This window comes from Lepeophtheirus salmonis, chromosome Z (genome assembly GCF_016086655.4).
Source record: "Lepeophtheirus salmonis chromosome Z, UVic_Lsal_1.4, whole genome shotgun sequence".
Lineage (NCBI taxonomy): Eukaryota > Metazoa > Arthropoda > Copepoda > Siphonostomatoida > Caligidae > Lepeophtheirus > Lepeophtheirus salmonis.
The window spans coordinates 16,801,664-16,822,472 of record NC_092584.1 but is presented as its reverse complement, the minus strand read 5'-3'; the positions used below and the strand labels follow the sequence as shown (position 1 = coordinate 16,822,472).

Below are 20,809 nucleotides of genomic sequence, written 5' to 3'. Positions count from 1 at the left end.
GGCTATGCTGCATTCTATATCCCATGGTCAGAGTCTGGATCCGGCGATGCGAATACATTTATCAGCAACAAGAGTTGTTAAAGCACAATCGAGGTGTCAAGGGTTTTAATAGAATCATAGCCTGTTTTCTAGTTCCTCACTTTCGTACAATAATTTGAACTGCACAGCACATTACGTACATTTATTTTTAATAATTTATTGGTAGAGCTTACCACCATCATCATCATTTGTAATTCATGATTAACATCTTTGTGGAAATAATGTACTCTGATACAGAGTAGAATGGACTTGTAAATTTTCTAAAGAAAAATAAAACGGATATATGAAACTATTATGAAAAAAGTACAAACTTGACAGAAGGATCCATCAGACTCCCAGGAGGGACCATCCATTATTTTTACTGGTGCATTGACGACTTATTTGATTTAATTTCATCTGAGACACATTTAAATATTTTAAAAAGTATTTTATTTTATGTATCAAATATACATTTTGTGATGTCTCTCACTGGCTTTTAGGAATTCAAACATATTGATTATTTTTTAGCACATATACAGTCTAATCAGTCCATAAAGGAGTATACATATAAATGTTCAACTGATAATTGCATTTATATATTTTAAAAAAAACCATATTTAATTGTTTATTAAGCATAAGAGAGTACTTTAGAACTGAGTAACATTTGCGAAACTGTATGGACAAATACAGCTTTTGCTTTTTCCATTTGCTTCAAAACAGGTTCAGGAGCAACGTCAAGGATCATGGAGTATAAGTCAGGGAAGTTTTCAAAGTTCTCAATTGGTTTATCATTAAATGTTTGTGAGGCCTCAGTACATTCCAATACGGAGGTTTTCTCTGGAGTAACCAGAATCACTTCAAAAGAGCCCTCCTGTTTTCCAGGGAGTCGTTCTCGGTGTTGCATAATTAATTTTTCGTAGCCTGAAAGAAGGTTCCATCTGCTCCAGGAATAATTGTAAGAGTTTGCTGTTAAAGCAATACAGTTATATAAATGCCGCTCTGTTTGAATATCCTTCAATGGAAGACCTATAATTAATAGAGGGAACACATATTTAGTAATTATTAGTGGTGTACCACGAGCAAAACTCGTAAATTGCTTCTCGAGTTTTATGAAGTTTATAAAAAGCACAGTGTTTTTTGGAGCTCGTCAAAACTTGGGGTTCTTTTCTTTTATTTTTCGAGCCCATTATAACATGTAAATCTTCCTGGAATGACTTCCTTCATATGTTAAATTTAGAATGTATGTCTTCCCAGAGGCAAAACTATCTTGACTTTTGTGAAATGTGCTCTCTTATTCAAACACAGATTACTTTTAAAACGAACTCAAATTGTTTTAAGTTTATCCAGAGTAGTGTTCATTCCTTGGAATTATACAGTTTATTCAACACACAGTCAAAAGACCTCCTCAAATATAAATACGACAAAACGATCTGTATTAATATAAATTAATGAATATTTCTAAATGTATGAGGAAGGGACCACTACTAGCTACAAATTCGTTTGGTGTATCATTTGAAACTTAAACATAATCCCCGTTCCTATTGTTGCATGTCAGGATTAGGCTATTAATTTTGTAACTATGATTATCTTTCATTTTTAAAAAGTAGTTGCATCTTGAAATGAAAGGATTGGTTAAAATTTTAATATGAATTCGTATTCGATAAATAATAATTATAAATTGGCCATTAAGAATTTTAATGAGGAGGAAAGTAATGATAAAGTTGATGATATATGTGACTCTAGGCGCCCTGTTTATCTCCTTTGGAAACTCTAGTTAAACCACAAGATTGGGAAATTGGTAACCTTACATATCTTATACTAGGTTTTAATGCAAATTCTGGAAATTATTCATCTCAATCTATCCAGTTAGAAAGAGGGAGATTGTAAAAATAGTATTCTTTTCAATTTGTATGAGCATCAAAAAGAAATATTTGATGGAAGGACAGCTATGATTCCGATCAAGGATCTCAAAAAATATATCCATTATTTCAATAATTCTTAAAAATATATGATTTTTTGAGTCCCGAGTTTTTTTAGAGAGGAAAAAGTGGCAAAGCGAGTAACGAGTATTCAGGCGAATAACGAGTATTCAAGCAAGTAATTAGTCTAGCTTATAATTCCTAGAGTCTTTTTTTTAGAAACTCAAACATGCAGCATAATTTAGCTCAAGTAAATTATAATATATGTAATGTTAAGGTTAAGAGAGGTTGCGTGCTTAACAACATGTATAGTTCCGAAATTTTTAATATCTACCTTCAATATAGCAATGAGAATCGTAGTCAGGGAAAATATCCACCCCTTGCATTCTCATTTCCTTTATCAGATCTTTTACTGGCATGGGTTTATCTTGTAATCCCTTCACTGGAGGTTTGTTTCCACAAGAAAATTTCTTCAGAGTTATAACTCCCTCCCCGATTAAAAATTCTGCTTGAACAGCGGCAGCACTTAATGTAATAAGAGCACTATTCTCGGATTCTGGTTTGAGCTCCCAGCTTTGAAGTGGTAGATTTGAGTATCTGAAGGCAGAGAGAGCGAATATACCAAAGCTGAGAGTACGAAAAGAAAGTGTCTGTTTCCCCTCATCAAACTTTATATCATAAAATCCATTTGTACTCCAATAGCCTTTCTCTGATTCCCATCTTACGATCGTTGGAGGCTCAAACCATAGAGCAGAGGACGGGAGCTTCAAATACACAAGAACCAGTTTTTGAAGTTCCATTTCTTGTTCCTTAATTTCTCTCTCAATTTCCTCCGGTGTCTTTTTGGTTACTGCATTATTGCTGTTAGCTCCCTCGTCTGTATTGGGCTTTTTATAATCAGCCTTCCAAGAAACTGTTTTCAATGCCTGGATATATATTATGAATATTTTGTAAGTTTTTATATTTGGGTGTATCGTAATGACAAAAGGTGGGAATTGGGTATCGCCCGATATTTTTTTCTTTGCATTTTAGTCCTTTAAAAAGAAAATAACCATTAAACGTCCCAAAAAAATTGTCCTTCATGGACGCGTTTTGTGGAATAAAAAAGAAATTTTTATGTTGTTTTCTTTAAAATTATGCATTTCAACCCAGTTACAGGGGTTTTATGTTATTAAGAACTATAGATGTAACATATATTTTGCAAAAATATTATACTAATATTTCTTTAACTTGCTTCATGAGATGAGTATTTTAGTTCCAATCATGCTTCCTATAAATAAATATTATATTTACGTACCGCGTATTACGCGCATATATTTTGATGCTTATCTTCATTCTTACTAATCAAATTTCATTTTTTGATACAAAGTGTATAATATATTATTATCAAATATACTTTCATTGGTTATTTATGCCAAATAAGACAACCTATTTAACTTATTTAAAATTTTGGCTTCCAAAAACTATCAATTAAACTCTTAAAATTACGATGATTTATTTAATATTCCTTAATTTCAAAGGTTGATTGATCTTTATTTAAGCATACTAATATTTTTATGTTCTATAATTTGATATTTTTCATTCATTATGATTATTGTTTTTTTATTACTAAAACTAATCACCTGACTTTGATAGAGTCTCAGTGCAATTGTTCAAATCTTTGATATTGATAATTGAATTATCATCTCGATTGATGTTAGGTGAACAGTATGGCCGTATACTCGATACCACTTCCATCTCTTTTGTCTCTTATCTTTCATATCCCGAATTGTCTATCTTCTTGCTAAGAGCCTGACGGTAAATTTAGTAGAGCATGCTCAGAGTGGAAAAATTAATAAAAAACTTTTCGTCCATAGACTTGTTGAGAAAGTGTGTGAACTTTATATCAATAAATTACCTCTATCTCGTCTAATAACTGAGCTCTATGGTCCCAAAAATTGAGTAACTCGTTTTCAGGTATCCTAGATAGTCTGAATAATATATGTCAACATTATTATGCGTTTATTCATTGGTAATAGATAAACTTGGAAACATCATTGAATGTAAGGTTCACACCCCTTCGAATTTAATTATAAATTCAGAAAAATAAGCACAAGTTTTCCTCCTGTATGCAATTTCTGGATTTATCGTAGATTATTTTTTGTATGATCCATTTTGTGCTTATCGCATTACAAAAATGATAACATTAGGAATTGAATATGAATAACTGTTTAAAATGAAAATCGTCATTCTTTCACATTCAATATGGTTCATATTGTCAAAGCGTTGGTTTCTGGAGATAAAACTTCATACCAAATTCTGCATTGACTTCCATATATGGTTCAAAATGGAGATAAATAAATTACATACAATTATATACGGTTATATCAAATACAGTTAATTTTTCACTTTTTCTGTTAGTAAGTTTATCGAAAGAAAAACAGAACTAAACATACATAATAAATAAACCATCAGAATATAAAAATATGCTTAAATAAAAACAAATCAACCCTAGAAATTAAAGAAATATAAATTAAAGGTTATCTTGATAAAAGTTTAATTAACAGTTTTTGTAGCGCAAAATTATAAATTGGTTTAATAAGTTGCTTTCTTTGGCATGAGTGTACAATGAAAGTATATTTGATAATAATATTTAATACACTTTGTAACTAAAAATGAGATTTGAGAAGTAAGAATGAAGATAAATATCAAAATACATGCGCGTTATACACAGTACCAATAGAGAATATATATTTCTTTGGCAACATGTTTGGAACTAAAGGGCTCATATCATGAGATAAGTTAGAGAAACATTGTTAAGATTACTTTCGCAAAATATATCTTATATCAATTACTACTCTGTAACTTGATTGAAATCGATAATTTTAATGAAGCACCAGCAAATTTTATTTTATTTTTTACATTTTACAAATTTTCAATTCAAAAACCGTCTATGAAGGACTTTCTTTTATTGGACGTTTGATGGCTATTTTCTTTTTTAGAGGAATAGAATGCAAAATAAAAAATATCCGGCGATACCAAATTCTCATTTTTTGTCCAATGTCTTTTTTGGGTATAGTCTAATATATATACAATAAAGATCATTTATCTATAAATAAGTACCTGAGGTGTTTCAAGTTGACAAATGATCCAATCCCCAACTTTTTTCGGCTGAGGAGGAATCTCCAATAAATCAAAGTAAAATACCCCTCCCAAAATGATGTTTCGACGAAGGTTTAACTCATTTTCCTCAATATTGACTTTGTATAAATCAATTCTTTCCTGTAAAATACTTTTTGATGGAGTTTTCCGGCTAGAGTCTGTATTTTTTGAGGTATCCGTTTGATTTGAACCGCTTTTCCCTTGAATTGACACTGATTTAGAATGACCAGAGAGGGGTTCTACGTCTGTATCCAAAAAGTCTGATTTTTTGCTTGTATTAGAACTCATTTTACTTCTAGAATCTTTTTTAATGGATCCATCTTTACTCCTTGAATTAGGAGAGGACTCCATTTGAATGCTTTCACGTTTTCGAACACTTTTGGAAGCTTTACGTGCCTTTATTTCCAACTGTCGTAGAGTCTCTGCCTCGTCTCGAGCCCTTTCCTCCTCAATTTGCTGTAGACGATGTTGATCCTCGCAAATTTTAACAATATCTAAACTTCGAATAAAGCAATGTATGTTTCAGTTACAAAGATTAAGTGATGTACCCTCCATCTCAAGGATTTTCCTCTCAATTTGAGATATATAGGATGGTATATCCTTCTCGGCTCTTGGAGGGATTTTGTTGGATCGACACATTTTCGAGTAGTGATCATATTTTACTCGCATGACGCGCACAGCTCCAACTGTTCCCATTAGAGACAATGGAAGCTCAAATCCAAATCCTAGATCTTCAAACTCAGTTCCTTTTACCTTCATGTTTTTGGCCATGACATTTCCCCAAAGTCCTAATTTCAAATTTTAAAAAAAGGTATAAAAATGAAAGTTTTTATGAGTGAGTGATTCACCTAAAGAGACTAAATCTGAAGTCAAATAATGCTGAAGAACATTATTTTCCAAATCCACCATAGGGGATACATCAAGTAGAATATTGTAGGTTGCTATGTTAAGCTTTTGTAGTTGAAGCTTCTTCATTTCCATAAATATTTTATTTTGTTCTAGTAATTTTGACTGGTACTTTCTTTGTAAAAGAGAATGAATTAATATTTTAATTATTAGGGCCGTATGAAATATTTTTTTTTTGTGAGAGAGGCTTAATTTTGGGGGCAAAATTGAAAAATGAAGTTTTTGGAAAAATAATTGTCGAAATTATATTTTTCGGAAAAATATTTTGAATTTTTATTTTTTTTTCCAAAAAAATTTCCAAAAATCCACAACTATTTGCAAAATATATATTTTTTTGGAGGAAATGTCAAAAATCCACAGCTGTTTACAAAAAAATTTAATTTTTCAATAAATAATTCAAAAATTCAATACTATTTTGAAAAAATTTTATTTTGAAAAAATTTTTTAAAATGTATACCCACTTTTAAAATATTCAATTTAAAGATTATTTTTTTTTAAATCCACAGCAGCACACAAAAAATTAATTTTTTTTGAAAAAAAATCAAAAATCTATGATTATTCTCAAGAAATTAAATTTTTTTGAAAAAAATTCGAATCCATTTACAAAATATTGAATTTTTTGGAAGAAAGTTGAATAACCCACAGCATCCCATAAAAATAAAATTGTAAATTTCAATGCAGTTCACATAAAACTAAATTTTGGGGGAAAAAATTCAAATATTAAAATTTTAGACAAATAAAAATTCAAAAATCCAGTTACAAAATTGATAAATTAAATCAAATTTCAAATATCAACTTTTTTGTACAAGAAATTCAAATATTAAATTTTCTATCACAGCCCCTCCAGTCCACCACTTTCAGACTCACCTGATACGATATAATTTATTTTTATCATAGCTAACCTAGAGGTAATGTCCACTTCTTCCGGATCTTCCCATAATTCTGGATTTTCTATCAAATTTTCCAAGGTGGTCATTATTGGAAGTACCTCTTCGCTTCTTTTAAGCACTTCTTGGATTGTTTCTCTTTTGTCTTCCAGCCAGAGGCTTAAATATGTGTTCAACTCCTAGAAAATCCATTTTTAGCAAGCAGAATTGAAAGATTTCAATCAAATTTAGTGACATATTTGGATAATTATTCGCAGAAAAATTAATTGTATGAACAATTTTTTATAAGTCATACCCGCAAGTGATGGGGTTTGGTATGAAAATCCACTACCGATCTTGGACATTTATGATTTTTAGTGGACCGAAATAATTTAGTCCATTTAAAAAGTTGGATCTCTAAGAAAAATTGGGTATAGATCAGACACAAAGAAAAATTGGTCTAAAACGATTTGATAGATCAAGGATATTCAACCTTTTAATATAGTGGGCCACATTGCCACTTTAAATATTTTAATGTGATACAGAACTTATTAAATCCAATTTTATGAAAACGACTTCATAAAACCAAACTATAAAGTACTTGTTTAATTAAAATTTAGCCCAAATTTGATAATAAAGCCAAATTTAATTTTTCAAGGCCAGACTATTTTAAAAAAGGCAAATCTGGCAACGTTGTTCAGGTGTGTCCACAAGCTAATATTTTGGGCTTTGTTCTTTTGATTTTTTGGAAAAATTAAAACTTTTCTCCGCTTCAAAATTTGATCGAATGAACTTTATTAAAAAAGAAACCATAAAAAAGAAATTTTCTCTCTTTTTCATCAAAAAATCAAAGAATTATTTAAAGTATTATATTTTTTGAAAAATAAATTCCAATATAGAATGTGATATTTTATTTTTTGAAAGAAAAAAATTCCAATATAGAATTTTGTTATTCATTATTTTTTCAAAAATCTCAATTATTAAAAAAAAATTGAAATTATTAGAAGAAAATTCAAAAACCAATTGTTATTCTCAAAAACATCCATAGTTGTTTATAGGAAATTTAATTTTTATGAAAAAAAAATTAAACATTAATTTTTTAAGATATTTACAAAATTAATTTTTGTAGAAAAATTTCCAAAATCCCCAACTATTCAGAAGAAATAATTTTTTTTGTAGAAATGAACCGTGTGGTTATATGCATGACCCTTTTGACACAATTTCGGCTATCAAGTCTAACACATTACGTGTATCACAGATGGGATTGTCCACTTATTCAGATGCCGAATAGCTTAACAAGACAAAATGCCTGCATTTTCTTTTCTTTATACAATATTTTTACCCATTCAAAAGTTAATTTGTAGTTAAATATAAACTCCTAATAGACAGACGTAATGATATCCCTAAAACCTCGTCAACTCTGTATTTTTCTTCAGCTATGGATTTTCTATTAATTTTGTCGTTTATTTATGTTGGTAACTTTAATAGGTTGAACTGGGAATCAATGCATGTTAAATTTTGAAAAAATATATACTATTAAATAAAGAGTAGAGTTGGGCTAAATTTGCTATTTACTATATCATTTTGGGGCAGTTAAAAGTCATTTATTGACACAATTGATGACGACCTTTTACAATCCCTGAGGCGTAGCTAACAGTAAGACCAGATTTAATTAAGCAAAAATCCTAAGCCCGGTAATAAAAAACACTCACTCTCACGCAGATGGGATCAGGCTGTCCATCACAAGTCATATACTGCTCCCAAACCAACTTTTCTCTAGCAATTCGTGTAAGTTCATCCACAACGACATCATGTGACATTATAATAGCCGACGTTCTTTGTAGTCCTTTCCGCTTCTTTATCAATGATTCAATCATGGACCGAGCTTCATCAATGGAGAAGTTGTAAAGGATTGGCGCTGTTTTAGTAGACTTTTGAGCATCTTCATCATCCGAACTAAACTCATTTGTTCGACTTGCTTTACTTGGGGAATCCAGGTTTTTTCTTGAGCTCATATTAATATAATTATACAGTAACACACCACTGGATTAATTTCCCAGCATTATTTTTGTTAAGTCGATAATACTCTATAAATGTAAAAAGTACTTAAGTTCTACAGGAGAGCTGGTAAGAGGTGCTCTCTATTTTTTACTTTCTCAACTAATGTTCATTGTATAGAAATACAGGCAATAACATAATTCTAATATGTATATTTAAGGGGGATTTTGGGGGAAATATTCTCCAATAAATGAAGATATTTTTAGATTAATATATTCATTTTTGCATCAATACTTACATGGTCAGCCATGAATCATACCAAAATCATACAAGAGTATCATATCTCAAGTATCAAAGTATTTAATAATATTTGTGTAACTTTTTTTTCTTTTTTTTTGATTTTCACTTGAATACAAGGTATACTAAATCTTCATTGGCAATCAATGGCAAATGTTTTGTGGGAGTCTAAAATGAACAGTTATTTTTAAACAGTTTTTGATTAGGTATAGATAAGTATTTAAATTCCAGAGCTTTTCATTCTCTGGAAGAATTTGGCCAATAAAATTTGCCCTATTTTTAGCAGTAATATTAATTCATAAGGAGTATCAAGGTGAGCCGTTGACATGTTTTGCTCCTTGGAGAAGTCCATTAGATGGGAATTTCCTATCGGAAGTTATGTTTCTGGTATGAAGTTTCCGTAGGAGTTTTGTCAATTTTGCAGGCAAAACAGCAAATTCGAATGAGCTCATAAACAAAGTGTTTTTTTCAGGATACAAGTTAACTTTTGGAAGTTAAGTACCAATTCTAAGACCTGAATTACCAATAAGTCTTGCATTTTTTTACTGAGTACGTCAGATCTTATAAAATCCAATCAAACTCCGACATGAGGTACTTTTCTTAAATACTTGGTGAGAAGGACAATAAATTAACCTTTTAGGAAGATTTTCTGGGAATGTGCTGAAAAATTCCTTACTATCTTCATCCCAGAAATGGCTAAAGAATATAATTTGTCAAATATATAACGAATGTCATAGGTGATTTTTTTAAGGACAATTTTTTTTCTATAACTTGAAGAAAGATAATTTCTTAGCCTTTTATTCGCTAAGATTATTAACGGAGCTATTATAGAGGCTCACCATATTCCGTAGACGAAACGTGCTTCCTCGGACTAAGATATCTCCGGTGTTTTATCCGTTCTGAAACTTCACTTACATGAATAAAATGGATAGTTCTTTTATAAACAACCTCTACTATTCCATATTTTCGACAGGTTTTTATTTTATTTTGCGTGATATACAAATCTTTATTTATTCTCTCCCTTTGATTAAATTTTTGCACGTTTTTGTTTTAGTGAACGTATGTATAATTGACCTTATTTGTCATTACCATTCAATGAAAATAACGAGAAGCCTTGTTGGCCAAGAAAAAAAATAATACCTCAGTGCCGTGACGAGGGATCGAGATAACCTTCTTTTTAAGAAGGTTTAATAATCATGAAAATCCAGTATAGATTGGTCATATTAAAAAAAAAATCAACATGGTAACCCTGACAATTTAAAGAATACTTACTTAGGGATATTTTTATAAGTACTAGAATACCATAGTATTAAATGATCATGGTTTACAAGTACTCTCTCTATTTCAAAGGATCCAGAGGTGATGTTTCACAGATCTCCCATAAAAGACTCTAAAAACCTGGCTAAAATATTTATGGACATGTCAAGAGATACGATTGACTAGACAGCAACAGCAAATTTAAGACTTTGCAGTCTGAATTTTAAAGGTACTGATTTATCCCTGAATCAGTAGATAAATCCCGTAATAAACGAAAATCCCTCCAATTTTGACTGGGTGTAAAAATCAAATTCAATTTTAGCCCAAATTTAAAAACAAATTCGCCAATGTCGTGATCATTAAAGCCTTTTTACGTTAAAGCAATATACTTATAAAATTTTATGCTTGTAAAGTATATTTTAAGGTCATATCAAAGGTCAACTTCTTCCAAAAATATATTTTACTGTGTGCACTAGGGTGTCCGATTTTTAACGTGACCCCTTAATTCAATCCTCTGTTGGATTCTAATGAAAAAATTATGTTTGTGACGTTTCAGTCTTCAAGGGGCGTTTTTGACCCTTATAACCATTTGAAAATAACTTTTTTAAACGACATTTTCAATTTGTAATGAGATTCAGAAGTTTCAATTTTAAAGTTATGTTTCTTAGCTTCGAAAAGGTTAAAGTCATCTTTGATATATTTGATATACTGGTCCCAATATTTTTATTTCTGGAGCACCTTCAATCTTTTCCCCCTTCTCGTTACTCGGTAGACCTGTGGTAACTTTTGCTCTCTGGATGTTTATCTCCAGCCCTGATTCATTCTTGTATATATTAAGTATTTTCGAAGTCACTTCCGTAGATGTATGGATTATATATTTTCCATCATCAGTATAACAAGCGAAACCTTTGCAAACTTTGTTCGACCTAAAAGATTAATGTACGTAGAGTACTAATATGTGTACTATGACATACGAAATAAAAACTATTTTTAAACTAATCTAAGTAAAAACAATGCTAAATGAATATCGAAGTAATATAAATTAAGTTTTAATTTGTCTGGCTACAAAATGAAAATTATTGAGGTAAAGGGAATAATATAATTTAGGATACGTTCAAAAATGGATTTATTGAACATCATGAGACATTGTTACGAGTCAGATAAATTGATCAATCAATGTTCATAAATCATACACGTCATTTCTTCTTATTTTTGTAGTTACGGAAGCGCAATTTCTTTAGTACCCTTGTTATACAACTCATTCAGCTCAAAATCTACTGGTCTTGCCCATTGAGTTAAAATACATTGAGTTATTTCACATACTCTGGAAACATGATGGATATTAAAAGTGTTCATAATTTAAATCTATTTATTCTTTAAAATGTATTTAAATCTCATTTTCGCTTATATGAGAGTCTGATTAGTTCAAAGTTCAATGTCTACGTTCTCATTGTTTTTACAATTTCCAGTTCAGTAAAATTATAATTATAACTCTATGTAAAATAAATAAATTTATATCATAATACTTGAATATTTATACTTATAGCTAAAACTAAAAACTAATACATAAATGATGTATATTATTCTTCTAAGGTCCTTCAAAAGTGCAGAAGTCTTGTTCGTAATTAAATTCATCAGGTTCTTTACTCTTAACAATGGCAATAGATTCAACAACTATCCTCACAAAATACTTGGATATTAAAGTATTGATGCCTTTATATAGATATATTAACATTTAGTTAGTCGATTCAAGCGTATATGGGTAGAAGTAGTAAACGAAAAGTCCTGGAAATCCATTTTGTGTGAATTTATTTTGTGAAATTGGCTTTTTTTTATTTGGAGTATTTTTCTATTAATTAATTGGGAGTCCCGCTATTTAGGATTATATTTGAATACTAATACTAAACTAAAAAGCCATTTTCGATTAGTCACTCTTAATATTTTATCCAAGAAGTTGAGATGGAAAGATAAAAGAACAAAAATCCAATTCAAAGTGAGAGTAGACCATAAATTTCTAAACAGTTCAGAAATCCATTCATATAAAGACAATAACATCACAGAAAAACTACAAGCAACACATAAAATAATTTATGAAAAGTGTACAATATATGTTTTTATCATAAAATATACATTTTCCAAAATTTCTAAGTCATGATGCTTTTAATTTTCAACGTCGCCTAGATTTTTAGAAAAGGGATTTCATCAAAATAAGGGAAGATGTCTCATTGATGAACCTCAATCTGTATTTATCTATTTTTAAATTATGATGTAACTTCAGCAACTCAAATGACATAGTATGTAGGAACTACGTCATCTCAGCTATTGTAGTTATTATAAAAGACGGTTATGGGCAAGTCCTTGGACTCAAAAGTTTTATTACCGGACTATAGGGACAGCAGTTATTTAAGGTTTTTGAGACAGATCCAAAACTAAGCATCACCTTGTCGTGGACATGTAAAAAGGGGGACCTACTGCTGATATTAACGGGCTACTATTGTGGTTGTAAATATATTACGAATACATATTGTTCTCCAATGTGTAGGTTAGGTTCTGGGGCATCTGCAAGGGAAGAGCTGGAGGGTCTGTAGCCCCTCCCCCCAAAAAAGTCAATGAAACTTAATTGTCTCTGAATAGCTATGTATTTTTGAAGATTTTTATCGAAAAATTTATTATTTGAACACATTGTGTTTCAACTTTAACAATATATAATTTATTAATTATCTATAGAATTTCAACAAAATTAATACTATTAATAGATGTGTGTCTGAGCCTGGGACCTGCCACTTAATTTTTTGTTGATTTTATATTTTTTTATTAATTTTATCCAAGATAAAGTAATAAATAATTCATTTTTCAAATACTGAAATGTTTGTATCAATTTTCTATTTAATTTGATTTTCATCTTTAGTATTTGTTCTTGTCGAAATATGGCACTAATTTATCCTTAAAAAACTTGATTAAAAACATAAGCTTTAAAAGCCAATCCTGTATGTACATAATGAAATTTTTAATGGTGATTTTCGTTTTCTTTGTGTTAAATAACAATATTAATTGTGATTTTTAGCCTGCGAGCGCTCCAAGACCTTCATTTTGTTGCATAGTGTAATTATTTATTCTTAAATTGAATAAGATTAGTGAGTATGCTCCGAACTTTGATCCCTTAAATCCTCTCACTTTTGGGTTTTCCCAAATGATATATAATTTAGAGACTAGTAGTAAAATATGAAAATAATATTTAGTCCATCTCCACTATGTTTATAAGACTATAAACCAAATGAATTCAAAAAAGATTTAAAGATCCACTAGATCTATAATACAAATATTCAGCTTCCTGATAGACCTAAAGAGTATATAATTCCTTATATACTGAAGCTAAAAAGCATATATTTTCCTTGTTGGGGTTTTCCTTACTCTCCTTCTAAATTTCATTGCCGGGGTTTTGAATCGTTTTTTGCTCAGGGTCACAATTTTCATGATTTATTTGAGAATTGTTCCAATATTTAGAGGATTTCTAAAAAGTTGTCTAAAAGTAGGTACAATCAACTATAAACCACAAAAGTCGGCAAATTCAATCAGGTACTATTTATATCAAATTTAAATAACATATGTGTGTGGGCGGATGTGATGTAATAACTAATGAGATGTAAATCAAGCCTTTGATTAGCAAAAAAAAAATGTTGGATCTTTTTTTTTAAATGTTTTGTTTTTGTGTAGCCGTATCAAAGAATTTCCCATACTAATTCTTTGTATTGTCACGCTGTGTATTTTATCTCTATCCCTGTAATACTAGCGGCAAGAGAGCAAAAGCTCAAATCACGCAACCTTTTATGGTAAAAAACAACATTTCTGATCCTAATTTGGACTTGGTGAAGTCATTATAAAAGTATAATAGTTGTAATTTTATATCCAGATAACATGATATTTTAAGTACCTCTTCCTTTTCGGGGAAAATGTTTGAAATACCCCCTGAAAAACTGTATTTGAGTAAAAAATGATGAGTAAAACATTATGTTGAAAAACATTATTAAACAAATTATTTAAAGAGATGAATTTATCATTCATAAATAAATTTATGTAGTAAGTTCATTCAAATAATATGAAATATTATTCATATTGGAGATTGAACGGAAAAATGAACGCCCATTTTAGAACTAATGAACAGTTCATTAATTACAATGTAAATTGATTACTTTTTATGAAATGTATCACACCGCACCATTTGAAAATCACTGGACTATGGAATTGTCATGTTTGAACTAGGCATTCCAGCTTAGGTTAGAGTGAAAATTTCTACATAGCCATTCATTTCTCATTTTTTTTTTTTTACAAAATACTTCAATGAAACTTGAATTTGTATCTTATACACAATGATGAATGGCTCTGTAAAATCAAGCAGATTCATAGGAATGCTTGTAAATATGTAAAGGTGTAATTTTTTGGAGCAACGAAATTATTGGTATCAGATTATGTATTCCCAGGACAGTGATGTTAGGGCCAATTAGTCCGTAATAAATGATATTACTAAATTTTTAAGTAATGTCGTGCAATGTTCCTTAACATCCAATTTGATTCAGCTGGCTTATTAAAAAGCTGATTTTTTTAATCAAAAAAGCCCGGATCTATTCAAAATTAAAGATTCCATATTAATAATAATAATCATTGTTTATTTATAGACGTGCCTGTTATCAGGGGATCAATAACATTTCAGTGAAAATGTCATATAGAGTTAAGCTATCAAGTTATACTCATTATGAACAGATCCCTCACCTTCAGAGGCCCCAGAACTCAAATATATATATTTTTTTAGGGAAAACCATCAACGAGGTTTTTAATTATAATAAAATCTACATAAAGATCAGGCAATGTCTTTCTGACTCTGGAGGACATATTTTGACGAAGACGTGTTCCTAAAGCTCATCGCCTACCATCAAAAAGAAAATGACAGGGTTATTTTTGGTGTGTATACATAAAAATAAGGTCCGGACTATCAGGTGTATACATAAGAACCTTCCAACCAAGCTATCGGAGCTTCCAGCAAGGCAATGTCCATTTTTGTGGGGCCTGACATTGCTCTGATGGAGCACAATTCATTACCTATTGGCCAAAGATGGCCACTTTTGTGCGATGGCTTCCTTTAAACGAATCAATTATTGACAGGACAACTCCTAATAAAGAGTTTGAACATAGGGGAGCAGTTCATAGTAGAATGTTCCCTGCCAATCCCACCAAGCACAGCAAAATCTTACTGGCCGTCAATCCTGACTTGGTCACAGTTTACACCGACTCTCCGCAATTGCACCACGACTGTTTTCACTTGATGTTGTCGTAAGTGACCACTTTTCCTCACCAGTAACCATCCACTTTAGAAATTAATTTGATTTAGTTGCGATTTATCAGGGATTTGCCAATGGAAATTCGCTCCATGAAAGTTTTTTTGTTTTTTTAGTTAACTCGTGGGATATTACATAGAGTTTCTTTTTGATTCCAGCATTATTAAAGTACTTCAAAACGATTTTTATATAAAGCTCTTCCAGAATTGAAACTGTGCTTACATGACAGTTGACTTCGACATCAGCGTGGTGCGTCTTTTGACATCAAAATTACCGGAACGAAATCGACAAAACCAAAATTGCGTATGATTGGCTATTACAGTATAGTGACCATAAACTTATAATATATCTTTAGGTGTCAGGCTTGCGTTTTCGCCTATATCAAAGAAAAAATGTAAAATATTTTTTCTGTGTTAGTGTCAATCTTTGATGCTTGATTAAACAATACTGAGTCAAGCAATAATGAAACTATACCAGTAATACTCTTAATACTGAATGTATCTTTCAAATCTCTGTTCTAGCTTCACCAAATCGGACTTATACAACGCAAGATACATATTACTAAAGCTATCTATCGGGAAAAAAAAGATTTATTTTTACTAGACTCAATTGATATTGGAATAATAAAGTCATCAATTCATATCAATAATAATATATTTTTATGTTAATTGCCCAACAGAAAGTGATAGAAAATTTCATACGGACTGAACGGATTACTCATACCCCAAATTCATGAGTTTAGAAAGATCGAAAAAATGTAAATTTAAGTAATAACATTTAATTGAGCAGGGAGTTAGTAAAATTTCATTTATTTACGCCCAGAGTTTAATGGATTTTGAATCCAAATAAGTTTTATTCAAACAATATGACATATTCCCCCAATAATACAGAATTAATAAACCTAATTAATTTATTAGGATAAACAAGATTTTTATAATTAGGACCGAAATAGAACTGGAAAAATCAGTCAGAATTTCCAATATCCTCATTCCTGTGCTTCAAAGGATCAAACTAATATATACTTGGGAACAGGGTTGTTTATTTTTTTATTTTTTGATTGAAATCGATTTTATGAAGCAAATCCTAACTGGAGTAATACAAAATATAATTGTAAATTAATTAACTAGTGTTATTCACAAGACTAGATACGAGAGCTAAGGAGAGCAAGTTGAACATGCTCGGAATTGGGACTTTAGCTCGGAGTTGCTAGTTGTTGGGTAGCGCGGTAGTCCGAGGCCGGATAAACCTGTGTAGTCTGCAACCTAGAAGATAATATAAATACAATCGAGGCTGCTGTGACAAATCAATTATTTCAGTTTAATTTTAAATTATATACCTACGATAGCAAAACTAAAAGTTTGTTCTTATGCATTTCGGTTCTCTCGCCAAACAGAAGGAAGAGTAAAACAAAGTACTTTTAATAATCCAGTGCCCACTTACAATAATCTATTCCCTTTAAAAAGTGATTCACTCAGTGTCTCTGTTCCTGTTGAGTCACACAGCAAGAATATCATAGGTGCAAATCAAACTTTCTGGACGAAAGTATGTTGGCAATATTTTGAAAAATTACAGCAAGTAGGCAAATTTTTCTAATTGACACTCTAGACACATCAAACAATCCTCACCCTGCTGAGTATCTTCTAATCCTTGCGCAATCTTCTATCAAGATGAGTGAAGATCATTTTGGTTGTAGTATTGGTAGTATCATGACAGACAACGCAGCAAACGTCACCAAAATGCTGAAACTACTAGAAGAATCAACTAATAATAAACTCATCTTCTATAGTTGTGCAGCATACCTTTTAAGTCTACTGGTTCATTACCTAAAAATTGATAATGTACAAGAGTGTCTGTGTGTTTTGTAGTCAAATAGTTCAGAAATAATCATTATACATATGCAATATACCGTCGAGAAGGTGGTCAGCGTTTGATAATACCCCAAGATACTGGATGTAAGACTATGGAAAGAACCGGCCAATGAAGATCTGTCAAGTTGACAAAGACTTGATTGGTCCAGCTGTAATAAATAAAGTATCCAATATTGGACTCAAAGACTCTGTTGAGGAGCTATTGGTTCGATTACAGAGAATAGCTAAGGGCCTGGATCAGGTACAAAGGGACAAATACAATGTTGCTCAAGCACTCAATATTTGAAAAGAGTTATGTTAGCACCTCAAAAACAATCAGCAAGTGGAAAAACTGGTGAGAAAAATGTATAAACAGTACATTACCAAGGCTCATCTTCTTGCCAATATGCTTGATCCTTCACTACAGGGGAAGGAACTTGATTAAAGGGGGATGAATATGGCAATGGAGTATGTCAATAAGAAATATCCAGCATTTGTTCTTATTATCATGAAGTTTCAGGGAAGATCACCTCCTTCTAAGTTATTTAATTTTACTGAGCATGTGACCAAGACCATTTCAGCTACTGAATGGTAGGAATATCATGCAGGTTTTATGGGCAGTCACGCTAGTGATATTCTCTCTCCAGTTTATCAAATTATGACGGGCATAGCTATGTCATCTGGAGTAAAATGAGTCTTCACATCTTTTGGACTTGTAAATTTAAGCTGAGAAACCGCCGTAGTAAAGGAAAGTATATTAAATTTACAATGAATTACAAATTATTTTCGTTCTATAAGTACATTCCGAAAAAAAATTGTTAATAAGGACAAAATATACTTTATTCAATCAAGAAATAATTTTATCAGTTCTATAAGTAGAAAAGGTCATTTTTCTTTAATTATGATGTATTAAAAAAAATAATTATTGTGTATCAAAATGACTACTTATTTTTTTAATTTTTCCTTATTTTTTATTTATATAAAGGGTTTTTCAATAAGGACGCTTACACTTTACATTGTTCGGTTTCGAAAAGGACGTCATATTTGTTATTGTTTTTTTGGCAACTGTGCTCAAAAATAATTGTAGTTTTATCATGGAGCAATATACAGTCGAGAAAGGCATGCAAATTATTAAAATTTATTGCAAAAGTGGTGAGTCTTTGATCCAAACTTTAAGAGCGTTAACGCCGATTTATTGTCAACGTAATCGACTTGCAAAATCAACAATTCAACGTTTGGGGAGAAAATTTGAGTCCACATACCCGCTACATAATGTTCCTGTGTCAGTGAGACAAAAAAATGCACGAAGTGTAAAAAAATATGGCTGCCGCAAGTGCATCAATTCAAAATGACCCAAATTTGTCTCTTACACGCCTTTCTCAATCGTTGGGCATCTCTGTGACATCGTTGTGGCGATTTTTACGAAAAGATCTTGGTCTACACCCGTATAAGATCAAGTTGACACAAGAACTAAAGCCGCTTGACCACTTCAAACGTCGGAAATTCGTAAAATTGGCTGAACGAAAATTCGAAAATGATCCTGATTTTCAATGTAAAATCATCTTCAGCGATGAAGCACATTTTTGGCTCAATGGCTTTGTTAACAAGCAAAATATGCGCTATTGGACCGGAAAATACCCACACGTGATTCATGAGGCCCCATTACATCCCCAAAAAATTAGTGTTTGGTGTGGATTGTATGCTGGTGGTGTCATTGGGCCGTACTTTTTCGTCGATGATGACAATCGCCACGTTACTGTGAATGGAAATCATTACCGCGCCTTGATAACCGATTTTTTTTTTTTTTTGGCCTGAATTGGAAGATATGGACTTGGACAATATATTTAAATCAACTTGATTTAAATCAAACAACCCTGGTTGTGAATACTATTTTGTGATCTTGTCTCTGAATTCAAGCATTTGAATTCTGCGACTCCAAAATCCATTTGACAAAATAAGCAAATAGTTTTATAGGATTGTTCCATGGTTTTCCCCATGATTGTATATGCTTACATTCTGTCAAAAAAAGTACCAGGAATTATTAACTTAAATTCCCCGGGCTGAAGGCGTTGCAAATGTTAAAAAAACCTTTTGGTGAATAGTTTTATCAAAAACCCATGGAGGTGAGTTCAAAGAGGGCCGTGAGATCGTCGTAGACTCTGAACGGCTTGTATCCTTTACCACCAAACTGAACATCGACGCAGTCGAAGAAATCGTGTTGATAAATCCTCACTTGCGGAGAAAATCTGTCAAAACCGACTAGGCTTATGGAAAAACAAGTCGTGGATTTTACACCCGATGATAAAGCACCGTCTCACAGAGCCACGATTGTGAGGTAATCCATATGTGTTATAAATACAATCGATCGACCACCATATTTCCCTGATTTAGATCCATGTGACTTTTTTTTGTTTCCCAAACTTAAATTGCCACTCCGACTAACACATTTTGAGTCTATTCAATCCAAAAATCCATGCCAAAAAGTGTCTATAAAAAATGGTTAGAGGACTGGAAATAACATTGGTATATGTGTATTACACACAATGGACATATTTTTGAAGGCGACAAACGATGATTCAATGTGCAATTTGTGTTTTATTTAGTAATTTCCGCGACTTTAAGAGAATGTACATTTCCTTCTCTAGGAACTACCGGGACGCGAATCTAAGTACATACGGTTCATGAGAATAATTTCTTCCGATGGAGTTGTTCATTAAACACCCTGTACAATGCACATGTATAGATAAAGTGTATAATCTACATATTATATCATTAATCTATATATGAAGCTTTCTCGTCTCTTCTTCTTTCATACTTTCTCTCTTCTTGTCTTCTTTTTTCTTAGCTTGCACAATGCACTTGCGTAAAAACTATGTCAGACATCTTAGGGAGGGAAAATTTTATATATAAATTAACGAGTTCAAAGAATAAATAAACATATACATATGTCTGGAGAAGTGATTCACAAAAAGTTCCTTATTTGAAACAAAAAACTGGAATATTTTACATCCTATAATATACCTATTAGTGTTTGATTTGAAAATCCTGCATTGCTCAGAGACTGATTGATGACTTTTAGTGGACTTTACTCATTTGCTCTTTAAAAAAAAATATGTATACCCATTAAAAGTCCCGGCCTTAATAAAGAAAGAGCGTCTTTTTCTCGTTTATATTTATTAATTTTTTTGTATGTTTAAACTCAGTTTATGAAGCGTAGTTCCTATAACGCT

At 31.3% G+C, this 20,809-nt stretch overlaps 1 protein-coding gene across 1 annotated transcript; it reads right to left on the bottom strand.

The window, feature by feature from the left end:
* Window positions 1-465: 465 nt before the first annotated feature.
* On the bottom strand, window positions 466-8,906 carry LOC121130495 (dynein axonemal intermediate chain 7). The gene is made up of 7 exons (XM_040726234.2): window positions 8,563-8,906; window positions 6,887-7,050; window positions 5,927-6,099; window positions 5,627-5,866; window positions 5,040-5,572; window positions 2,272-2,863; window positions 466-1,044 (listed from the first exon to the last, which is right to left on the bottom strand). The coding sequence occupies exons 1-7, from the start codon at window positions 8,863-8,865 to the stop codon at window positions 647-649; spliced, it is 2,403 nt and encodes an 800-aa protein (XP_040582168.1). The 5' UTR covers window positions 8,866-8,906; the 3' UTR covers window positions 466-646.
* Between the last annotated feature and the right edge of the window lie 11,903 nt (window positions 8,907-20,809).

Coding starts and splice junctions, on each gene's coding strand:
- LOC121130495 (XM_040726234.2), bottom strand. CDS start 8,865: ATGAGCTCAAGAAAAAACCTGGATTCCCCAAGTAAAGCAAGTCGAACA. Junction 5,867..5,926: donor TTCAGATTTAGTCTCTTTAG/GTGAATCACTCA, acceptor ATTTGAAATTAG/GACTTTGGGGAAATGTCATG. Junction 5,573..5,626: donor GAAAATCCTTGAGATGGAGG/GTACATCACTTA, acceptor TTCGAAGTTTAG/ATATTGTTAAAATTTGCGAG.